At 43.7% G+C, this 22,363-nt stretch overlaps 1 protein-coding gene across 2 annotated transcripts in view; it reads right to left on the reverse strand.

The window, feature by feature from the left end:
- Nucleotides 1-22,363, reverse strand: part of aqr (aquarius intron-binding spliceosomal factor) — a 126,194-nt gene that overhangs the window by 46,583 nt on the left and 57,248 nt on the right. For both annotated transcript variants that reach the window (XM_086003441.1, XM_086003442.1), the window contains exons 20-25: nt 21,093-21,262; nt 18,359-18,600; nt 17,565-17,708; nt 14,561-14,630; nt 14,334-14,444; nt 10,370-10,479 (exon numbers count right to left, since the gene is read on the reverse strand). In XM_086003441.1, the coding sequence (XP_085859567.1) occupies nt 10,370-10,479; nt 14,334-14,444; nt 14,561-14,630; nt 17,565-17,708; nt 18,359-18,600; nt 21,093-21,262 (847 nt within the window). The remainder of the gene's footprint in view (nt 1-10,369; nt 10,480-14,333; nt 14,445-14,560; nt 14,631-17,564; nt 17,709-18,358; nt 18,601-21,092; nt 21,263-22,363) is intronic.

Here is a 22,363-nt window from a genome sequence, read left to right on the forward strand (position 1 = left end):
GGAAGAATTCAGAGACAAAGACTTCCATCAGCAACAGGCACTGACTGTCCCTTCTGCCACGGTGAGGAGTGAGCCGATCAGCACGAGAAGCAAGGCGGCCACGGTGACTGTGAGTAAGGGAAAAGTAAAAAGAATAACCGGAGGATAAGGGCGGTGCACTCGACCACGGTCGAGGGGGAAAGGAGCCGGACAGAAGTCGGGCCCAGAGGCGCCGAGACTGGGGCAGCGTGGAGCAAGGAAGCCGCGGTACAGACAGGCTGGGGACGCAACGGCGTCGTGAGACAGCTAGACCGCGACCGGCGAAAAAGGCCGGGCAGCGACCGAAGCCACGAAGCGCTGCGACCGGGAGCGTAGGCGCGGGAAGATATAAAAACTCAGCCGCAGCCGGGGAGGGAAGCACCGGACTGCGAGGGCTGGGAGGCGCGATTGGGAGCCGAGCGAGCGGGAGAGGCAGAGCGAGAGCCAGTCCAGCGGCTGAAACTGTTCGCCGTCAACGGGGTGTACCCAGCGCCGGTAGAGCCGAGCGAGCGGGAGAGAGACAGAGCCCGAGCAAGGGGAACTGAGCGAGAGCCAGCCCAGCGGCTGAAACTGTTCGCCGTCAACGGGGTGTACCCAGCGCCGGTTGCCCTGCCGAGAAAAGGGAAAGCACTGAAGCCGACGCGCAGGCTGTGAACCTGAAAGCCAGCGGCCGTCGCCCGTGGGGAAAGTGTACCCCTCCCGCCAGGGGAAGAAACGCGGGAAGCCGCCATTAGGCGGAGAAGAAGACAGAAGCGGGGAACCGCCATTGAAGTGGGCGGGGAGAGAAGATAAGCGCGGGAAACCGCCATTTTCGCGGGAACCGCCATCTTGGAAAAAAAAAAATTTAAAGAAATAATTCGTGGTGTTATCAGGAAGAGAGGAAGATGCCTAAGCGTGGTAACATCAACGATTAATTCCGAGGTAGAAGACTGGGCCACGTATGTGGAACGCATTGAGATCTATTGTGAGGCCAATAAAATAGAAGATGACAAAGCTATAACCTTGCTAAACTCGATGGGCGCGAAGACATACGAGCTCTTGAAGCATCTACTAGCACCAGCTAAACCGGCGGATCAGACTTTCGATGATATTGTGACTGTTCTGAAGGATCACTTGAACCCCACACCGTTGATGTTGGCGGAACGATTCAAATTCTATGCGAGAACGCAAAGGAAAGACGAAAGCAACGCAGAATACTTGGTCGAACTGCGTAGACTAGCGAAACACTGCCAGTTTGGAGGGAATCTGACAGAGGCGTTGCGAGACAAATTCGTGTGCGGAATGTCGAAGGAAGAAACACAAAAACGACTGCTCGAAGAGAACGATCTTACACTTGAGAAGGCTGTCCTTATTGCTGCATCGAACGAAGCCGCAGCGAAAGGAACGGCGGAAATGCAGCTAAAGGCAGCGGCACTCAGGGTGCAGCAAATTACTTCGGGTACAACGAAATGCTATCGTTGTGGGAAGACAACACACGACCAGAACCAATGCTGGTTTAAAAACCAGGAATGTAGGAAATGTGGCAAGCTCGGTCACATAGCTAAGGTATGCCGGTCAGGAAAAAAGACCAACAATAATGAGTCACCACAAAAGAGGTACAGGAAGGTACATGAGGTGACTAGGAAGAGTCCGGAAGAACAGAATTCGGACTCACACTCCAACTGCAAGGAACTGGATAGTCTGAGAATTCACAATGTGAGTAATGAAGCTGACCGACAAGCTATCTGGATCACACTACAGATTGCAAAAGTCCAAGTGAAAATGGAAGTGGACACCGGATCGGCGTTGACGGTCATGAATAAGCATGATTATAAAAAGTTATTCAAGCATATTCCCCTACGGGATACGGAACTAGTATTGCAGACATACACGGGGCACAAAGTATACCCCATCGGAAAGATAGAAGTCAAGGTGAGATACAAGGACAAAGATCACCAAAGGATGGACCTGTATGTGTTGCCTGAGGGAGGTCCACCACTTCTGGGACGGGAGTGGATCAGGAAAATAAAGATAGAATGGCATTCACTAAACACCATGACGGTAGATTCCGGAAAGGAAGATGTCAAACCTGAACGGTTGTCCAGAATATTGGACGAAGCTAAAGAGGTATTCCAGCAAGGACTGGGAACACTGCGAGGAATTAAAGCAAAGGTTAAGATTGCAGAACATGCAAGCCCAAAATCTTTCAAAGCCAGATCGGTACCTTACGCGATACGACCTGCTGTGGAGGCAGAACTGGAAGAACTTGAACGATCAGGGGTACTGTCAAAAGTGGACTGGAGTGAGTGGGCCACGCCCATTGTTCCCGTCATGAAGTCTTCACCAAGTAACAAGCCAGGGGGACCGGGGAAGGTCCGCATCTGCGGAGACTTTAAGATCACAGTGAATCCGGTGCTTCACACGGTACAATACCCGCTTCCGCTGATTGAAGATATCTTTGCTTCGTTGGCTGGAGGGAAACACTTCACCAAGATAGACCTGGCACAGGCATACTTACAAATGGAAGTCGAGGAAGAGTCGCGTCAGTACCTCACCATCAACACACACAGAGGCTTGTATCGTTATAATAGACTGGTTTTTGGGGTAGCTTCGGCTCCAGCAATTTGGCAGAGGGCCATGGAGCAGGTATTACAAGGAATTCCAAGCACGCAGTGTTACTTAGACGATATCCTGATTACGGGAGAAGACGAGGAAGAACACCTCACAAATTTGAAACTGGTGCTCACTAGGTTGAAGGAATATGGCCTTCGAGTTAATCGCAAGAAATGTGAGTTCTTCCAAAAACGGATCTCGTACTGCGGTCATGTCATTGACCGAGAGGGGCTGCACAAGTCACCTGACAAGATAGAAGCTGTCGTGAAGGCCCCCGCTCCGGAAAACGTATCACAGTTAAGATCATTCTTGGGGTTGATTAATTATTATCACAAGTTTCTGCCGAATCTATCCACAGTGCTGCATCCGCTGAATGCTCTATTGCGGAAAGAAGTACCATGGAAGTGGAGTGAGGAATGTAAAAAGGCCTTTCGCAGAAGCAAGGCGTTGATTACCTCTGAAGAAGTGTTGGCTCATTTCAACCCAACGTTACCTCTTCGTCTAGCTTGTGATGCTTCCCCCTATGGAATTGGAGCAGTACTTTCACACAAGTTACCAAATGGCTCGGAAAGGCCAGTGGCATTCGCGTCCCGATCATTGACCTCCGCGGAGCGAAATTATGCTCAAATAGATAGGGAGGCCCTCAGCCTTGTGTGGGGCGTAAAGAAATTCAATCATTACCTGCAGGGCAAGAAGTTCACATTACTGACAGACCACCAGCCGTTGGTGTCCATATTCAACCCTAACAAGGCCGTTTCCACCATGACAGCGCAAAGGTTACAGAGGTGGTCCGTGTTACTTGGGGCACACCAATATGACATCGAATACAAAAGGTCCAAACAGCATGGAAATGCTGATGGGTTATCGCGCTTGCCATTGCCGATAGTAGAAGAAGCGACTACAGTGGACCCGGGAGAGATGTTCCACTCATCCATAGTGGAATGTCTACCAGTAACAAATTCGATGATCGAAAACGAAACAAGAAATGACCCGACTCTCTCACGAGTCTATGATTTAACGGTGGAGGGATGGCCAGCACAGGGCGAACCAACGCTGCCAGCATTTTCGCAGAGAAAAGAACAGCTGTCAGTGTGTCGAGGAACCCTGATGTGTGGATCTAGAGTGGTGATTCCACCCAAACTTCAACAGAAGGTGTTAAAGGAGCTGCACGAGGGACATCTGGGTGGAGTGAAAATGAAGAACCTAGCAAGAGCGTTTGTGTGGTGGCCAGGCATTGATGGGGACATCGAAGAAATCACTAAGAGCTGTCTAGGATGCCAGAAGGTCCAAAACGCGCCACCACAGGCTCCTCTGCATCCATGGGAGTGGCCCTCATCTCCTTGGCAAAGGGTACACATCGACTTTGCTGGTCCATTTATGGACTCAATGTTTCTAATAGCGGTGGATGCACACTCCAAGTGGCCGGAGGTAATAAAGATGTCCACCACCACCACGGAAAAAACCATCACAGTGTTAAGGACCATGTTTGCTAGGAATGGGCTGCCGGAACAGATCTGTTCTGATAATGGACCGCAATTTGTGTCCGAAGAATTCAAGAAATTCTTAAAGAGCAATGGGGTTAAGCACTACACGTCAGCCCCATACCATCCCGCCTCCAATGGATTGGCTGAAAGGTTTGTCCAGACCTTCAAGAAGGCCATAAAGGCCATGGGTAATGAAGCCATTAACTTACAACATAAGGTGGATAGCTTCTTGTTGGCGTACAGGAATGCAACACATGCGGTCACAAATCAAACCCCCGCCATGATGTTTTTTAACAGACGACTAAGATGCCGGCTGGATTTGCTTAAGCCAAACATCAGAAGGGACGTAGAGAACCGGCAATTCCAGGGCATGAATGAAAGGCCAACTAGATCTTTTCAGATAGGTCAACAAGTTTTGGCCCGGGACTACCGTACCGAGAAATGGCAGCCTGGAACTATCGGAAAAAGGCTAGGGCCGTTGATGTATACGGTGGACATTGGGGACAGTATAATAAGGCGCCATGTTGACCAGATCATAGGGTCAGCCACAAATGGCCAACCTACTCCACCACCTTACACGGTTAATGTTGAGACAGAGATACCCAGAACACCTACCTCCGATCTGGTAATACTGGAATCAGATGAACCTGACACTGTCCTTCAAGCCGAATCGACCTTGCCAGAAGCACCTACTACCCCGCCGGAAGTTACGACACCACAGAGGTGTCATCCGGACAGAGTCCGGAAACCTCCAGAGAGACTGAATCTGTGAACTGTCTTGCATAAAGTTGTATATATGTTATAATGTATGTTTAATGGGGAATCAGTATGTTGTAAGCTAAAAAGGGAGGATTGTAGTGTATGTACCCGTCTACCTTTAAGAGAACTATTGTATGTAACCGTCCACCTTTAAGAGAACTACTTTAGGTGTTGCACTACTTTGTTGGCTTCTGTATACTGTAATACCGACGGTGACCACACCGGTATATAAGTGCTGTGTCAGGAAGTATTGGGCAGATTCGCCCTGACCTTCGAATAGTAAAGTCCTGTTTTAAGTTACTCTTGGAGTCTGTGTATTAATTAACTAAACAACCCACAGACTTTACAAAGTACAGCACAGTTAGATGCAGAGAAAAGCTGTCCCTACTCTGCTCCACAATAGGTTTCAACTCCAACCTTGGAAGAGCACCTTACTAGCAGTGTGACATTTTCTCATTTCCCACACCACCCATCTTGTTGTCTGACAAAGAATGCAAATTTAGTGTCATATTATGGGGCCATTTTGAGAAGTGTAACTGCTAAAAAAAACTAATTTCACAAAGCACCCTTACAGCCTGCAGGCAAAGAAAACTTTCATCTCAACAATCCAGATGGGATTCAAACCCCAAGCGCAAGAAGTGACAGGCCAGAATCTAATCCAATGCATCAGCCAGTCCTCAAGAAATGGAAGTTTAAAATAATTAGGTCATACATGAAGCGATTAAGTCAATAAAGTCCTCTAGAAAACTGAACAAACAGCAAGGTGACAAGTCTAGGTGCAAGGCTGTTTTCTTGCTAAGTAAGCTCATCAACTTTGACAGATAGTTCCAGTGCACTGCTCACGAAGTTGGATGATGTGCTGTTTCACAAGGACAGGAGTATTATACCATTAATGCACAATGTATTATTCTGCTTAAGGAGAGCCATGACCATTTAAGGGCACAAAGTCTAATTGTTAAGAGTTTTTTAAATTTTTTTTATTCGCTTATGGGATCTGGGCATCGCTGGCAAGGCCAGCATTTAATGCCCATCCCTAGTTGCCCTCGAGAAGGTGGTGGTGAGACGCCTTCTTGAACCGCTGCAGTCCGTGTGGTGAAGGTACTCCCGCTGTGCTGTTAGGTAGGGAGCTCCAGGATTTTGACCCAGCGACGATGAAGGATCGGTGATATACTTCTAAGTCCGGATGCTGTGTGACTTGGAGGGGAACTTGGAGCTGGTGGTATTCCCAAGCGCCTGCTGCCCTTGTTCTATGAGGAAGAGGTCGCGGGTTTGGGAGTTGCTGCAGTGCATCTTGTAGATGGTACACACTGCAGCCACGGTACGCCGGTGGTGGAGGGAGTAAATGTTTAAGGTGGTGGATGGGGTGCCAATAAAACGGGCTGCTTTGTCCTGGATGGTGTCGAGCTTCGAGTGTTGTTGCAGCTGCACTCATCCAGGCTAGTGGCGAGTATTCCATCACACTCCTTACTTGTGCCTTGTAGATGGTGGAAAGGCTTTGGGGAGTGAAAGGGGTAAAGATGATGTATGGGGGTTGGTGTGGAGTGCTGGTGCAAAATGGGGATTTGGCTCTGTACAAAATGGTCAGGAAAGGCAGTGTATAGCATTACCTCACATAATCGCATAACTGGGCTAGCTACATGGTACAATCAAAAACATAGAAATGCAAATGTTGCAAGACAAAGGGAATGCTCAAGATTTGTAACCATCCTAACAATATTCCAAGGACATTAAGTAGATCAGGAAGCAGACACGAAGTCAACAATTCTTGGGACTAGGACAAAGGGCCAGTAAACAAATGCTGATAAGAGCTAAAGTGATGTCATAACGCAGAACATTCCAGAAGGTAGGCGGGAACAATGTATAGCACATCAAACTGTATGTGTAAATATCTACTAACTGCTGTAACACCGGTGCGAATAAAAGCTGTTTGGACCCTCGATCTCGGACTTGTGTTGAGTGATTTGAAATTACTCCACAACAGGGAGTCAGGAGATGAGACACTCGCCACAGAATACCCAGCCTCTGACCTGCTCCGTTGCCACAGTATTTGTGTGACTGGTCCAGTTAATTTTCTGGTCACTGGTGACCCCCAAGATGTTGATGGTGGGGAATTCGACGATGGTAATGCTGTTGAATGTCAAGGGGAGGTGGTTAGACTCTCGCTTGTTGGAGATAGTCATTGCCTGGCACTTCTATGGCGCGAATGTTACTTGCCATTTATCAGCCCAAGCCTGAACGTTGTCCAGGTCTTGTTGCATGCGGGCATGGACTGCTTCATTATCTGTGGAGTTGTGAATGGTGCTGAACACTGCAGTCATCAGCGAACATCCCCATTTCTGAACTTATGTTGGCGGGAAGGTCATTGATGAAGCAGCTGAAGATGGTTGGGCCTAGGACACTGCCCTGAGGAACTCCTGCAGCGATATCCTGGGGCTGTGATGATTGACCTTCAATCACCACAACCATCTTCCTTTGTGCTAGGTATGACTCCAGCCAGTGGAGCGTTTTCCCCCCCGATTCCCATTGACTTCAGTTTTACTCGGGCTCCTTGATGCCACACTCGGTCAAATGCTGCCTTGATATCAAGGACAGTCACTCTCGCCTCACCTCTGGAATTCAGCTCCTTTCTCCATGTTTGGACCAAGGCTGTAATGAGGTCAGGAGCCGAGTGGTCTTGGTGGAACCCAAACTGGGCATCAGTGAGCAGGTTATTGGTGAGTAAGTGCCACTTGATAGCACTGCTGATGACACCTTCCATCACTTTGCTGATGATTGAGAGTAGACTGATGGGGCAGTAATTGGCCGGTTTAGATTTGTCCTGGTTTTTGTGGACAGGATATACCTGGGCAGTTTTCCACATTGTCGGATAGATGCCAGTGTTGTAGCTCTACTGGAACAGCTTGGCTAGAGGCGCTGCTAGTTCTGGAGCACAAGTCTTCAGCACGATAGCCGGGATGTTGTCGGGGCCCATAGCCTTTGCTGTATCCAGTGCACTCAGCCGTTGCTTGATATTACGTGGAGTGAATCGAATTGGCTGAAGGCTGGCTTCTGTGATGGTGGGGACCTCGGGAGTAGGCCGATATGGATCATCCACTTGGCAACGCTGCAGCCTTGTCTGTTGCACTCACATGCTGGGCTCCACCATCATTGAGGATGGGTATATTCATGGAGCCTCCTCCTCCCGTTAGTTGTTTAATGGTCCATCACCATTCACGACTGGATGTGGCAGGACTGCAGAGCTTTGATCTGATCCGTTGATTGTGGGCTCACTTAGCCCCGTCTATAGCATGCTGCTTACACTTTTTAGCATGCATGTAGTCCTGTGTTGCAGCTTCCCCAGGTTAGCACCTCATTTTTAGGTACACCTGGTGCTGCTCCCGGCATGCTCTTCTACACTCATTAATTGCTGCATGGGCAGGGAAATTTGCAAACCAGAATATGCTATCAGTTTCAGATAGCAGCTGAGAAGTACCCATCATTTTAATATCAGTTTTCATCTGCAACTAAGTATGATGTCTGGAGTGTGACATCTGCAAATGCTAGACATTTAAAAAATATATTAAAAGTAGATCTCCAGTGCTATTGCAAATAGTAACACAGGACAAGTTGTTATGCTATGTAATGTACAGTATAATCAAGGCCATTGATTTACAAAGATTGAAAAGTCAAACTACACCATTACATATTACTGTCGGTGTGGTGTGTGTCTCTATTTTTTCCAGGTTAGCACAGACAACATCTACAGTGTCAGCTTCTTTGCTGCCCACAAATGTATTATTCAGCAGGGCCTATGACTTCACCACTTCTGCTCCGACGGACAGCGTCCATGTGAGAGAGCAACACAATTCTACAGAACTACTGGCTTTCCCAGAGTCCACAAATTAACTGCCTATAATCGGGTACTTGCTGGGTCCCATATGACAGAAAAAGCAGTTTTTAATCTCAATATGGACATGGTATGTAATCACCTCCACAGCATCATGCAGGCCAGCAGCTTTCCAAAGTCGTGACAATGCCTTCATTGTAAGGTTATTAATTGCATCATCCTTATTTGAATGGGAGTAAAGAGTGGAAGGATCACACCAGGGAGATTAAGGCTATCCTATCCAACCATGACGCATGACACCCATTCACCAATCATGGACAGCAGAGCGCAGATGCAACAAAGCTCATTCTACAACCAGAAGTATCAAACACACCTCTGGTATCTTGGAAGCAGTGCTTCACAAGTTAGGCCCAATTGGGGAGAACCTTACAGTAAAGTTTCAAGAATAATTACGATCTGCAGTATGCTCCATAACTTCACCCTTAAAAAAGAGGCCTAAGCAAGCAATAACCAGAAAGGCAAAGCCATAGAAGAGTAAAAGGTTGAAAATGACAATGAAGAATTAGCAATGGTACCAGCAACGCAGTAAGGATGAAGCCCAGGCAGAGAGGACCTGCGGGAAGGAGGGAGGAGGACAGTAGGAGTATGTTTGTGTGTATGTGTGTGTGTGTGCTAGGCCGATGTAGCAGAGCCTGGTCTCCAATCGTCTTGGATCCCCTTGCCATTGGACCAAGACCTTGCTCTGTCAAGCCCGTGTGGTAGCTGGCGTGCAACGGCCACCCCACGTTAAAAGAATTCACGCACAGGCATCTTCCACCCTTTAAAATGAAGTTCGGGACCTGGAACGTCAGGACCCTCACGGACAACCCCAAGTGACTGACCGGAACACCGTACTGCTCAACTACCATCTGCCCCACCTGTGACAGAGACTCTAGGTCCCACATTGGACTCATTAGTCACCTGAGAACTCATTTTTAGCGTGGAAGCAAGTCATCCTTGGTTTGGAGGGACTGCCTAAGAAGAGAAGGAACTCCTCAAGTGACAGGCACTAATTAGATGGCTTCCAATGAATGCCTCAGAAACACCATTTCTTGAAGGGGCAAGCAATATCTGCCAAATAACTATAGCCAAAAACCAGCTTGTCCCATTTGTATACTGGAACAGAATAGATTGTTCTGTTGATGGCTTGTTTTTCCCCCACAGGACATTTAATCCAGATTTAATTTACAATTCTTCACATGAATAACATGGACAGACATCATAAACAGACTTTCTTTTATAAATTTATATAAAAATTAAAATGATAACCAATGAAGATAACCGCAACAGCAAGTTATCAAGAGTTGGGTCCATAATACAAGTTGAACTCGTGAATGCACCTAAAAAGTTTTATTCTAGATTATACAACAGGGATTTCAGTAAAGTCTGCAACACAAGAATCTCTCTTCCCATTTGCACAAAGTAACATTGAAGGCCATTTTCCTAAAATTAGATACTGATTTCAAGAAAACATTTTGGATAGCCTTTATTGCATGGCTTTGCATGTATATACACCAGTGCTTTGTTTCAGATCCTTTACATTCAAACTTACTGAACACCCTAAATATGCAGTATCAATTTCGGGTCAGATTATAATTTGTCCCAGTTTTTTTCTCCATCCTATTATTACACATTCCTCCCAGTTTCTCACCTGCTAAAATCCTTCTCAGTCTCCAGCTCCTCCTCTCCATGACCCAGACGGAGAAGGTGACGCTCATCAATGTCCAGAGCCATGATCTTCTCAAACAGCTGATTCAATGCCTGCAGATTGACAGTAACAGACGACTCAGTAATTTAGAAATGAGAATAACTTTTGAGAAGACTTAAAACACTTACTGCAGTGTGTGAAAAGGAACTTATTTCGGTAGCACTTCCATCCAACATGTAATGTCAGCCTGGCTTAAGGATGATTGTCAACTTTGAATTAAACATTTCCAGCATCCGCAGTATTTTGCAATTATTTCTAGTTATTTGTTTGGAGCAAATCTGTCAAGTATTAAATGTTTTGCATCAATTCACTACTAGTTCAAAATTTGAAAAATATACATCTTGTATGATAAAAGTCTATGACAAGTAATGTTTTAACAGATGTGCAAGTTCATCTTGGAAGCTATCTACTTTCTTCTGTATTATTTAACAGTCAACAGAGAAGGTTCAAGCAATCAGAAATGCAATCTTCCTGCAGGTAGATTTCTCTTTCCAAGTAGACTTTTTCCTCCTCATTTTCTCCATTTTAAATGTTTTTTTGTTCCATTTCTGTCATGTTAAGAATTAATAAGAACCCCTTTTAAAGTGGCTCCCCCAGTCCATTGTTTACTCTTTGGGAGGTCTGTATGTTGGATTTATTTTTGCTGTTTTTCAGTTTGCCAATTTTTTTTTCCCTCCTTCATTTTGGACTAGGTTGTTTCTCGAAGAAATTCTGCCAAGTTTCATTACAGTTCAGATGATGCTAGAGATTTCAAAGAGGTATTGCTAAAAAATACCCTCCGTTATAACTTAACTGCTATTCAAACTATATTTGGATTCCTTACCTGCCTTTGATTTGGTGCTCAATTGGTGCAGTACAATTAGCTTCCACCAAACTTTATTTAAATTAGCCCTTTGTGTATGTTCACAAAGTTTTCCACACATTCCCCCTGCAGGCAATCTGAAAATCATTTTTTAAAATCCTTTTCTGTTTACAAAATCTTTCATGTACAACTGGAAGTGTAGTTAGAACATGACTACTTTTATAAAATTGTTGAATTCTTGGCAAAAAGTTGATAGGGCCCCATCACATCATGTCCAGTATTCGGTTTTTAGTTCCTCTGCCTCGGCTATCATGCTTGGTTGAGCCACGTTCACCTTGCTAAGGACTTACAAATTGCTCATAAAGCCTCCACAATCTATTTTATTTTTGTGATAAGTTTAAGAAGATTTGAGTCATATAAATGCAGAAATCCAACTGATGAATTAACCATTTAGAAACTCAATTTTTACCCATTTACAATCCTACAACATGGCTTTGTCTTTCATCTCCAACCTATTTCAGAGCTCAATAAATGAGCCCCAGGGATTGTAAGACAGTCTTTAAATGAAGTATACTTCTGTGTCAAATTAGCTACACAATGTCTGTCTTCAGCTACTTGTACAAATCAGTTCTGGTTTTAAAGTGTGCTAAAAGGGACTGGTTTTGAAAGGTTTTACTCAGTGTGTCATTTCTGGAAAGCAGGTCACAAACCATAGCAGGTGTTGTACAAAATGTGTGTGCTGAAATTAAGGCACGCAATCCTAGCATTGTTTCTTGTTCAATCATCAGCTAAAATGTAGCTATAAGTGTAGTAACTGTAGTATCTCCCTGGAATCAAAACTCTCAGTTTTACATAGCCAACGGTCACTGATTACGTCCATTCAGCACTAAAGAACTTTTCTCATTAAAAACAATTGTAAATTTCTAGAGATTTTTTTTTAATTTAAAAAAGTCACAAATGCAGAGAAACCAAGCATTGTGCTTGAGGGGAAACAATCTTGGTTTGTGCATTCATTTTAATGCTGAAATGCTACTGTAATTAACAGCTTATGATCCTTTAGTTCTCAAATGGCTTATTTGGTAAATGGTTTGTTTAGAAGGCAAGGGCTAGAAGTGTTGGTAAAATATAAAACCCTGTACGCAACAAAACTGGGAGCAGGCCATGAGCGAGAAGCTTTATGCTACAAATCAAAAGATGCATTCATTGCACTCCCCGAGGACAAAGCTGTTTTTCAATGTTAAGTGAAAATATCTGCAGTATTGTGTGAAAACAATATGACTGGAAACTAGAATTTAAAACCAACTCAAATCTTAAGAGCCACAGTGGGAGCATCTTCTTGGACTCCAATTAAAATGGTTCCATCGTGCGCTGTCTTTTCATTTTTGATCACTAATGTTTGCAGCAGTTAAGTGTTTTTCATTTCAATCTGTTTCTAAAGCATCCAGACTGTTCCAGCTATAAAAATGTGGAATGCTAACCATCAAAAAGAAAAAAGGAATCCATGAATTCTATGAATCCAAGATGCTAGTATCAACCGCATTTCACTTTCTGAATGCAAGCAGTTCTTTTTGCTCCATGAAAGGTAAATATATAATCAATGGATAATAATTAATTGCAACTAGGATCATTAATATGATTTCCTACTTACATGTAATTTACTTCTTGAAACATGGCTGCATTCTAGTATGATTTAGTATTTGTTCTGAAATATCACTGGCGATGTAAATTCATTCAAAACAATACCAGTACTTCTTGCATTCTTAAACGTCTTGGTGCCAATGATGTGGCTGCTGCACTTGTTTTACCTCACTGTAGCAACTAAAATTAGCCTCTCTGATCAATTAACATTCAGACTGCTGATGCATTTCACATGTACAACCTGGCCTACTTAATCGCGTTAATATAAAATTGTAACTTTACCAAATCATGTGGGTTTTTTTTTTAGAACTAAGAAAACTCAATGAAGAGTCAAAAACCAACAGTGTAGGACAACACCAAGACTAAAAAGAATAAGATATATTAAACAGTGGACAGGAGATGCCAAATCTTGGGTTTTTAAACACCAGCACATTATTAAAAGGATTAGGAAATAAATAAGCTTTACCATATTGGGAAAGAGTGAGTAAGTGGCTACAATGAACCTTCACTTCAATACAGGTTAATTTCTGCATCGTATTTAATCTTGACACAAAACAGAAACCGTAATTATTAACAGTGAGTTCTGCAGTGCAAAACTAAAACTGGTATAACAGAAGTATAAATGGGGTACTAATTTCAAAGAACTGTTCAGTACATGATCAGGAAAGGTGATATTGATTAAACGCAAGTATTTTTATAGCACTGAGCTGTGCTCAAAGTTTTAGATATTAACATATTCAAACTGCCTATCTAAACCATTGAGACTGCAAGAAGTCTATAAAATATAGGAAATACAGCAAACTGTGTTGAATACGGTCATGTCCTGTTTGCGATCTATTTTTGAATCCAGCCTCTTTTCATTGTTGATCATAAAGGTCGTACATAAATGCAGGCTTAATCTGCATCCTCTGGAATTTGCCCAATCCACAAAAACGGCTCGGACTTGGTACATAGTGACAACCTCACTTAAAAAAACCATAAGGATGGCTGACTTAAAATTAAAAAAAAAATCACACTGATAAGCTGGGGGTGCTCTTCTGAGATTAGGGTTAGGCATGTTATTTGGACAAAATAGCATGCATTTTACTGTGTGCCTGGTTGTGCTATTCCTGACCAAGAGGCGCTCGATACCGACATTGGATGGTCAAAAATGGAAAGAGTAGAATTATTTGCATTCATGAGGACAAACATTCAACACCCCCCCCTCAAAAAGTTAAAAACAGGGAGATTATTTTTTTATAAATCAATGCGGAGACCGTCATGTTAAACCCATGTAAACCACAAATGAAAAATTCTTTCCTTAAGGGGTGATTCACCTTCTCAGGGCATTCCATGCATAACTTGTCTTCAACAGCTACAGTTTTACTGAGGCCTGTGCTACTTATAGCATGAACATTAAAATACCTCAGCCTGGCAGAACATGATCCAAACTAGCACATAAATTCAAGTTACTTATTGCTGATGTACCTGGTTGGAATGGGTCACAATGAGTGTCCTCTGCTCTGGGAAGTTGTGATACAGGTTAGAAATGATCTGTACGGCCACATCAGTTTTTCCTGTGCCTGGCGGCCCTACCACCTATAAGATAGAAACACAGTAATAAAGAAAGGGAACAACCACAGTAACATTAAACCTAGCCCACAAACACTTGCTAAAATTAGAAGTAAAAGCTAAATGTTTCCCAGTTTTCTTACCATTGTTAGGCCTGGTTGCATGCCAGCCCGAATTGCTTCTATCTGTGTAGTTGTGAATTGAATTGTGTTTCTGCAATTAAAAACCAAGTTTGGATATACATGAGAATAAGCTTATAAGCAACATGCATATTTCAATCATGAGAAAAAAAATGTATTATTTTGATTTACTAGCTGATCGTCCAACATTCAGGGCTCACAGCTCCCTTGATTACCTCATCATCTACATTTCAAGACCTCCCACATCTCAAGATAACCTTTCATCGTAAAATATAGTCTCGCCTGCCTCCCACAGATGTTCCTTGGCTATCGAGTTACTGTTTCTTTGCTAATGCTATCACTGTTGCTGACAAAACCTATTTTTAAACCCAACTGTCTGAAATGTTTCCTTCCACCCTCTGATAGCTTAGACTTCTTAATACAGTTGACTGCTGATAAGGTGAATTCCACTTGTCCAAAGTAGTGGCTGACCTTAAACAGGGATGTGATCTTGTCCCGGGGGCTGTCATGGTATTCACTAGGAGTTTAGTGACTACCTATGCATAACCTGACGTGTGGTTGCAAGCCATCACAATTCTAGTAACAAATAATCCTTTTAGAGCCTGTTACCAGGGCTGGAGACCTATTCAAATTAATGTGGGACACAACATTTTTCTTGACAAAGTATCAAGTAACATGCTTATAAAAATGTGCCCAAGACCATACAATAGTCATAATATTCTGAAATGTTCACATCCTTTAAAAAATACAACAAAGAATTCTCCATGCTCTGTCCAAAATTTCACCCTTAACCAACACCATCATTAAAAACAGATCAACTAGCCATTTACCTTACTGCTGTTTGTAGAACCTACTTGCACACAAAATAATTGCTGAATTTACCCACATAATAGCAGCTGCACTACGTAGTTCTTTTGCTGTAAAGGGTTTTGGGACATTTTTGCGAGTTGTGATAAGACAATGTATAAATACAAGTTCTTTCTTTTCTATTACTTCCTTCGATTTTAGTCTAATCAAAGCACCCTTCTGATACCAATGTATTCTTTCCCTTGCCACAATGATTTCCTTACTAACTCCAAGCCTGTGCTGCTTCAGAGTAGGAAGTTTAAGCAGCATTAAGACACGCTGAGTGAGCATGTGCGGCTGCTTAAAAGTACTGCTCTAATGTGTCTTCCTCACTGTGGCCCAGGTTCAGATGCTGACAATTCTCCCTTAACCAACTCCTGGAAACAGGGCTGGCAGGGAGCAGAGCATCCAGTGCCTGGACAGATTCGAAATAGGGTTATAGCCAAGCTAGGGAGCCAAGGAGAAGTGGAGACCAAAGAAGGGCCAAGAGAAAAACAGAGCAATCTGATTAAAAGGAGGTGGGATATGAGTAAATGGTGTATCAGAGTGAGGTCATGATGAAAGGAAATCACACAGTAAGGACCAAAGCGAGGGAAATTTAGGAACTGCTGAAAATACAATGCATTAGTGGCTGCGGGTGAGCCAGATGCCATTTCTGTACAAATTAAAACCTGCCAAATCTTCACCCAAGCTGCCCTGCTTTTAACAGCATTGGAAATGCTATAAAGCATCACTGACATTTGAAATATCTTGATTACAATTGGCCAATGAGATTTTTTAGAAAGGTCAGGTAATTACTACTGGTCAATGAGATTGCTCAAAGACTGATAAACACCAATTTTATTGTAAACAAATCAAAGATATGGCTACTACACACCCTGTACAGGTGTATTCCAACTTCTCACCTCTATTCAAAGCACATTTATTTGTAAAAAATATGCATTATGTTCCACAATTTGGCTTGCGGTTGTCAAAAGCATTTTAAAAAAGTTAGCTCAAAAATGAAGGACATTAATTTTGGAAATATCATTCTGCAGGGAAAGAGAGCTGATAAAAGAAGTCCCTTTTGATGGCTGGAAGAACAAGTTTGCAGGTGATAATGTGTATAGCTCGGCAAATAGGAACAAAGCTGGCTCCATTCTCCTGCATTTTCAAGCCATTAGGAAATCCAATCTAGGGAAAATATAATAAGGAAGCTGAAACTTCTAATTCCCCAACCAAGGTGTGAAGTCTTAACATTCCCATTTGTTTGCTTACTTTAATACAAGGTGGTTGTAACATAAAATGTCCCATGGCATTTGATGCAGAAAAAGGTGAAGGAGTACATTATGGGAAAAAAAATAGCATACCCCAAATGGTGAGATTCGTAACAGAGTAGAGGAAGAGAGAGATTTAGGTTGGCAAATTATTAGATCCTTAAAGGAGGATGCAGATAGAAAATACCAGAAAAGGTAATTGGGATTCTGGGTTTTATACATAGGGACATTAGATATAAAAGCAAGGAAATTATGTTGAATTCGTAGAATACATTGGTTAGGCCACAGGAATATTGTGCGAAGTTCTGAGCACTCTGTTATAGGAAGGTTATTGGAGCTATGAGAAGGGTACAGTCAAGATTCACTATAATTATTTTTCCTGGTAATATTCCAAAGACAAAAAATTAAGTTTTCTCTCACTGGAACAGAGAAGGTTAGGGGTATCTAATGGAGATGTTCAAAATTCTGGCAGGTTTTGAGATGATAAATAGTGACAGATTGTTTTCACTGGTGACAAATCAGTAACAAGATGATAAATTCAGGCGCATTGCAATAAGGGGGAAAATTACTAAGAAGTGTTTCCACACTGTGGGTTATTAGAACTTGGAATCTTCTTTAAATTAAAAGGTGTTTATTGAGGAAAAGATGTAAATGAAACTGTATGGATATTTTGGGGAAGAAATTACACAGGGAAAGGTCAGGGAAATGAGGCTAGAGTTGATACCTTCAGCTCAATAGCTGGCACAGTGGGACAAATGGCACCCTTCTGCGTAAATGGCACATGCAAATTATTGAATAGAGATAGCAGGGTCCAGTAAATGTAACTGGTTAGAAACCAAAATAGCCCTGTTGAGTCAGCACATAAATAGTTAGCTAAATGAGATAGGAAGCTGCTTTGCCTTTACCTCTTGGGCTGATTGTATGGGTAAGGTCCTCTGTTTAGAATTACATGAGGTTCAACAATTAAAGTTTGAGTCTCTTCATTCCCTTCATCATCATTCGCCACTTTTCGTTTTTTTCCTTTTCCACACTGTGCTGGGAATGTGATCCTAAAGTTTAGAGGGCGGGAAAAGTGCTCATATTGGTCACGACAGATTATTTCATATTTTTCTCACTGACTAGAACATTTATTTTTGTGTCATTAACATTATTCTACTACAGGAAACTCTCTTTTTACCGGCACCTAAATAACCAGAAATCTCTTAACCGACAAAATTCAGGAGTAGGTTCAGGTAAGTTTTACTTCATATTAGTGGCCGTGTAACCGGGGTTCCTGGATCTGTGGCCATGTAACCAGGGTTCCTGCACCTGTTGCCATGCAACAGGGACGCCTAGATCTGTGGCCGTGTAACCGGGGTTCCTGCATCTGTTGTCATGCAACAGGGACGCCTGGATCTGTGGCCGTGTACGGGGCTCTTGTACCTTAGTAAGTATACCTCTCAGTAATCCGGACTTTTTGATCAACCGGCACCACGCTGGTCCCGTCGGTGCCGGATAAAAAAAAGTTTCCTGTAAAAACATTCAGCATTATGACTTTATGCTCTACAACTCTACCTACAAAGTGATACTGCAAGGAAAGCTTGATAATCTGCACCAAATAATTTATCACAGAAAGCTCAGAAGATATTAATATTTACAGGCATGAATTTTATTTTTATGTAAAGGTTGCACATGTCAATTTATATCATTGTATTGTTACCTGAAGGGAGGTTTCTGTAGAGCAGGGTTTTCCACTGTAGTTTTAATAGCACACCCAGGAAAAGTAGCTTTCAGGTGAGCAATGGAGAGGAAGGTGTCATTAAAGTCCAGTGTGACAATCTGATTTGGCATTTTAGAATAATGAGCACTTCCTGGGTCTCCATATCCAAGGATAATGTCATGAAGCCAGTCAGGCACTACACACTCTGTGTTCATTAGATTCCGAATAGTCTCTAGCACTGCCTGGGGATGAAATTAATTTGAAAAAAAGTCACTCCAAATGAAAGCTTCTGCAGTGAAGTATTGTAAAAAAAAAAAAAATTCTTACTTAAAAGTGAGTTCTATACAAAATCTTTATTGCCTCTAACCATCAATTCAACATGCAAAGGGCAACTGGGAGCTGCCGTTAAGTGTACAGATACCCGTTTAACATTTAGCAATTATGAGGCAATTCCATAGACTATGCTTACTAGAACAGGTGGACAGTTGTTTAGTTTCAAAGGTCTGGGGGTCAGTGATTGAAGAGAAGAAAGTTAGGCTGCAGTTAAACTGAAGTGGTCTGCTCTGATGACTATTTCAGAGCAGATCTTTGATATAAAGTACTTTGAACAAAATAAACAGCAGTGTCAAATTTTCCGAGGCCATTAGTTTCCAATCTGATTTAGGATAAATATTTGAAATATGAATAATATTTACATAGATTACATATGTACAGTCACTGCTAAACTTCATCAACATTAAGACTACATCATTGTTAAAGTAGACAATTTTAGGCCATTTGTGACAGTTAAATATCAACACCTAGGTTAAGAATTCTGAACAGGTACATCATAGCTTTAAATTTAAGGTCCAATGCATAAAGGTTACTGTATTTTCTTGAACATACACAACCATACTGCTAACTTACTCTGGAGACTACCAAGTGTATTCCATTGTGAAATAGAGGCTTTGAGTGTGAATCAGTGTGGGACTTGTGTGTGTGTGTGTGTGTGTGTGTGTGTGTGTGTGTGTGTGTGTGTGTTTCGTAATTGCTGATATTTTCATCTGCTTTTCTATTCTGATTAGGAAAAAAACCTCAACACCTTTTTGTTCTCTCCCCCTCCCAGAATACAATAGTTTAAATTCTATTTTTATTTGTTTTGGGGGGGGGGGGCAGCACAGTGCACTGGTGTTGAAACACACGGTGTGCCACAGAGGGATAGGTCACACGGTGTGCCACAGAGGGATAGGTCACACGGTGTGCCACAGAGGGATAGGTCACACGGTGTGCCACAGAGGGATAGGTCACACGGTGTGCCACAGAGGGATAGGTCACACGGTGTGCCACAGAGGGATAGGTCACACGGTGTGCCACAGAGGGATAGATCACACGGTGTGCCACAGAGGGATAGATCACACGGTGTGCCACAGAGGGATAGATCACACGGTGTGCCACAGAGGGATAGATCACACGGTGTGCCACAGAGGGATAGATCACACGGTGTGCCACAGAGGGATAGATCACACGGTGTGCCACAGAGGGATAGATCACACGGTGTGCCACAGAGGGATAGATCACACGGTGTGCCACAGAGGGATAGATCACACGGTGTGCCAGAGGGATAGATCACACGGTGTGCCAGAGGGATAGATCACACGGTGTGCCACCGAGGGATAGATCACACGGTGTGCCAGAGGGATAGATCACACGGTGTGCCAGAGGGATAGATCACACGGTGTGCCACCGAGGGATAGATCACACGGTGTGCCCGAGGGATAGATCACACGGTGTGCCAGAGGGATAGATCACACGGTGTGCCACAGAGGGATAGATCACACGGTGTGCCAGAGGGATAGATCACACGGTGTGCCAGAGGGATAGATCACACGGTGTGCCAGAGGGATAGATCACACGGTGTGCCAGAGGGATAGATCACACGGTGTGCCACAGAGGGATAGATCACACGGTGTGCCACCGAGGGATAGATCACACGGTGTGCCCGAGGGATAGATCACACGGTGTGCCAGAGGGATAGATCACACGGTGTGCCACCGAGGGATAGATCACACGGTGTGCCCACTGTTCTCTACATGGTAAATTCACTAGCTTAGCTGTGCTGTTATAAGGAGATGTCAAGCAGTTGCAAAGTACTTTCTTTCAGGGAGGAAGGGTAGCCAGTGACCGAGTAACCAAGATATGCTTGTGCCTTTCATGCCAGCAAGCATGAGATGCCCCAAGCTGGGATCATTTCTAATTACAGTTTCAGGTAGGAAATGGTGCAAAATATATTTTTTAAATTCATTCTTAGGATGTGGGTGCCACAGGCATCATTTATTGCCCATCTCTAGTTGCCCTGAGAAACCCTGTTCTGGTGGGCCACCTTCTTGAACTGCTAGTGGTTTGATACAACTAAGTGGCTTGCCAAACCAGTTAAGAGTCAACCAGATTGGTATGGGACTGGAGTCAATATAACCAGACCAGGTAAGGCCAGAAAGATACCTTCTCTAAAAGGACATCAGTGAACCAGTTGGGTTTTGACAACAATATGACAGATTCATGGTGACTTTTACTGACACCAGCTTTTTACTTCCACATTTTTAAAATTGAATTCAAATTCTCAAACTGCCATGGTGGGATTTGAACATACATTCTCTGGATTACTAACCCAGTGACATTCTTTCTGCTTACAATGACTATTAGTTTGTTAAATGTCTAGTGCAGAATACTGTATTTCCAAGTGTTGCATTAAGCTCACCTTAAAATTATTTTCCTTGGGTTTTCTTCTCATGATAATATTGAAGGTCTCATAGACATCTTCGGCCCCATTCTGAATGGAGAAGCTCATGTCCTGTTGATATTGGTTGGGATCCAGCCATACTCGGTAGGTTCGTGAGTCTCCCTTCAGCTTTGGTTTAGGTTCAGGACCTGCGAAAGGAAAAAAAGTAAACAGTGCGAGTTACATTAGGAACACAGTAACATACTGTCAGTGTTAAAAATATATATACTTGCTCAACAACTAATCCAACAGCTCCTTTCACATCCTCAGGACATCCCAAAGTGCTTCACAGCCAAAGAAAAACTTTTGAAGTGTAGTCAGTGTGTTTTTTTAAGGCAAACACAACAGACAATTTGCATGCAGCAAGCTCCAACAAACAGGAGAACTTCTTCTTCTTCTTAGGCGGTCCCTCGGAACCGAGGATGACTTGCTTCCACATTAAAAATGAGTTCGCAGGTGACTGATGAGTCCAATGCGGGACCTACAGTCTCTGTCACAGGTGGGGCAGACAGTGGTTGAAGGGGCAGGTGGGTGGAGTGCTTGGGTTGACATGCGCTCCTTGCGCTTGGCTTCCGCTTGCTCCTGGCGAAGAGACTCGAGGTGTTCAGCGCCTTTCCGGATGCTTCTCCTCCATTGTGTGCGGTCTTGGGCCAGGGTTTCCCAGGTGTCGGTGGTGATGTTACACTTTTTCAAGGAGGCTTTGAGGGTGTCCTTGAAGTGTTTCCTCTGCCCACCTGGGGCTCTCTTGCCATGCCGGAGCTCCGAGTAGAGCGCTTGTTTTGGGAGTCTCGTATCAGGCATGCGGACAATGTGACCCGTCCATCGGAGCTGATCCAGCGTGGTCAAAGCTTCGATGCTGGGGATGTTGGCCTGAGCAAGAACACTGACGTTGGTGCGCCTATCCTGCCAATGGATTTGCAGGATCTTGCGGAGGCAGCGTTGTTGGTACCTCTCCAGTGCTTTGAGGTGCCTGCTGTACATGGTCCATGTCTCTGAGGCATACAGCAGGGTGGGTATCACTGCTGCTCTGTAGACCATGAGTTTAGTGCCGGGTTTGAGGTCCTGGTCTTCAAACACTCTCTTCCTCAGGCGACCGAAGGCTGCACTGGCACACTGAAGGCGGTGTTGGACTTCGTCATCGACGTCTGCCCTTGTTGACAGTAGGCTCCCGAGGTATGGAAAGTGGTCCACGTTGTCAAAGGCCTTGTCGTGGATTTTGATAATTAGGGGGCAGTACTGTGTGGCGGGGG

Source organism: Somniosus microcephalus, chromosome 12, assembly GCF_052327205.1.
Source record: "Somniosus microcephalus isolate GS21.2 chromosome 12, FLI_Smic_1.0, whole genome shotgun sequence".
NCBI lineage: Eukaryota > Metazoa > Chordata > Chondrichthyes > Squaliformes > Somniosidae > Somniosus > Somniosus microcephalus.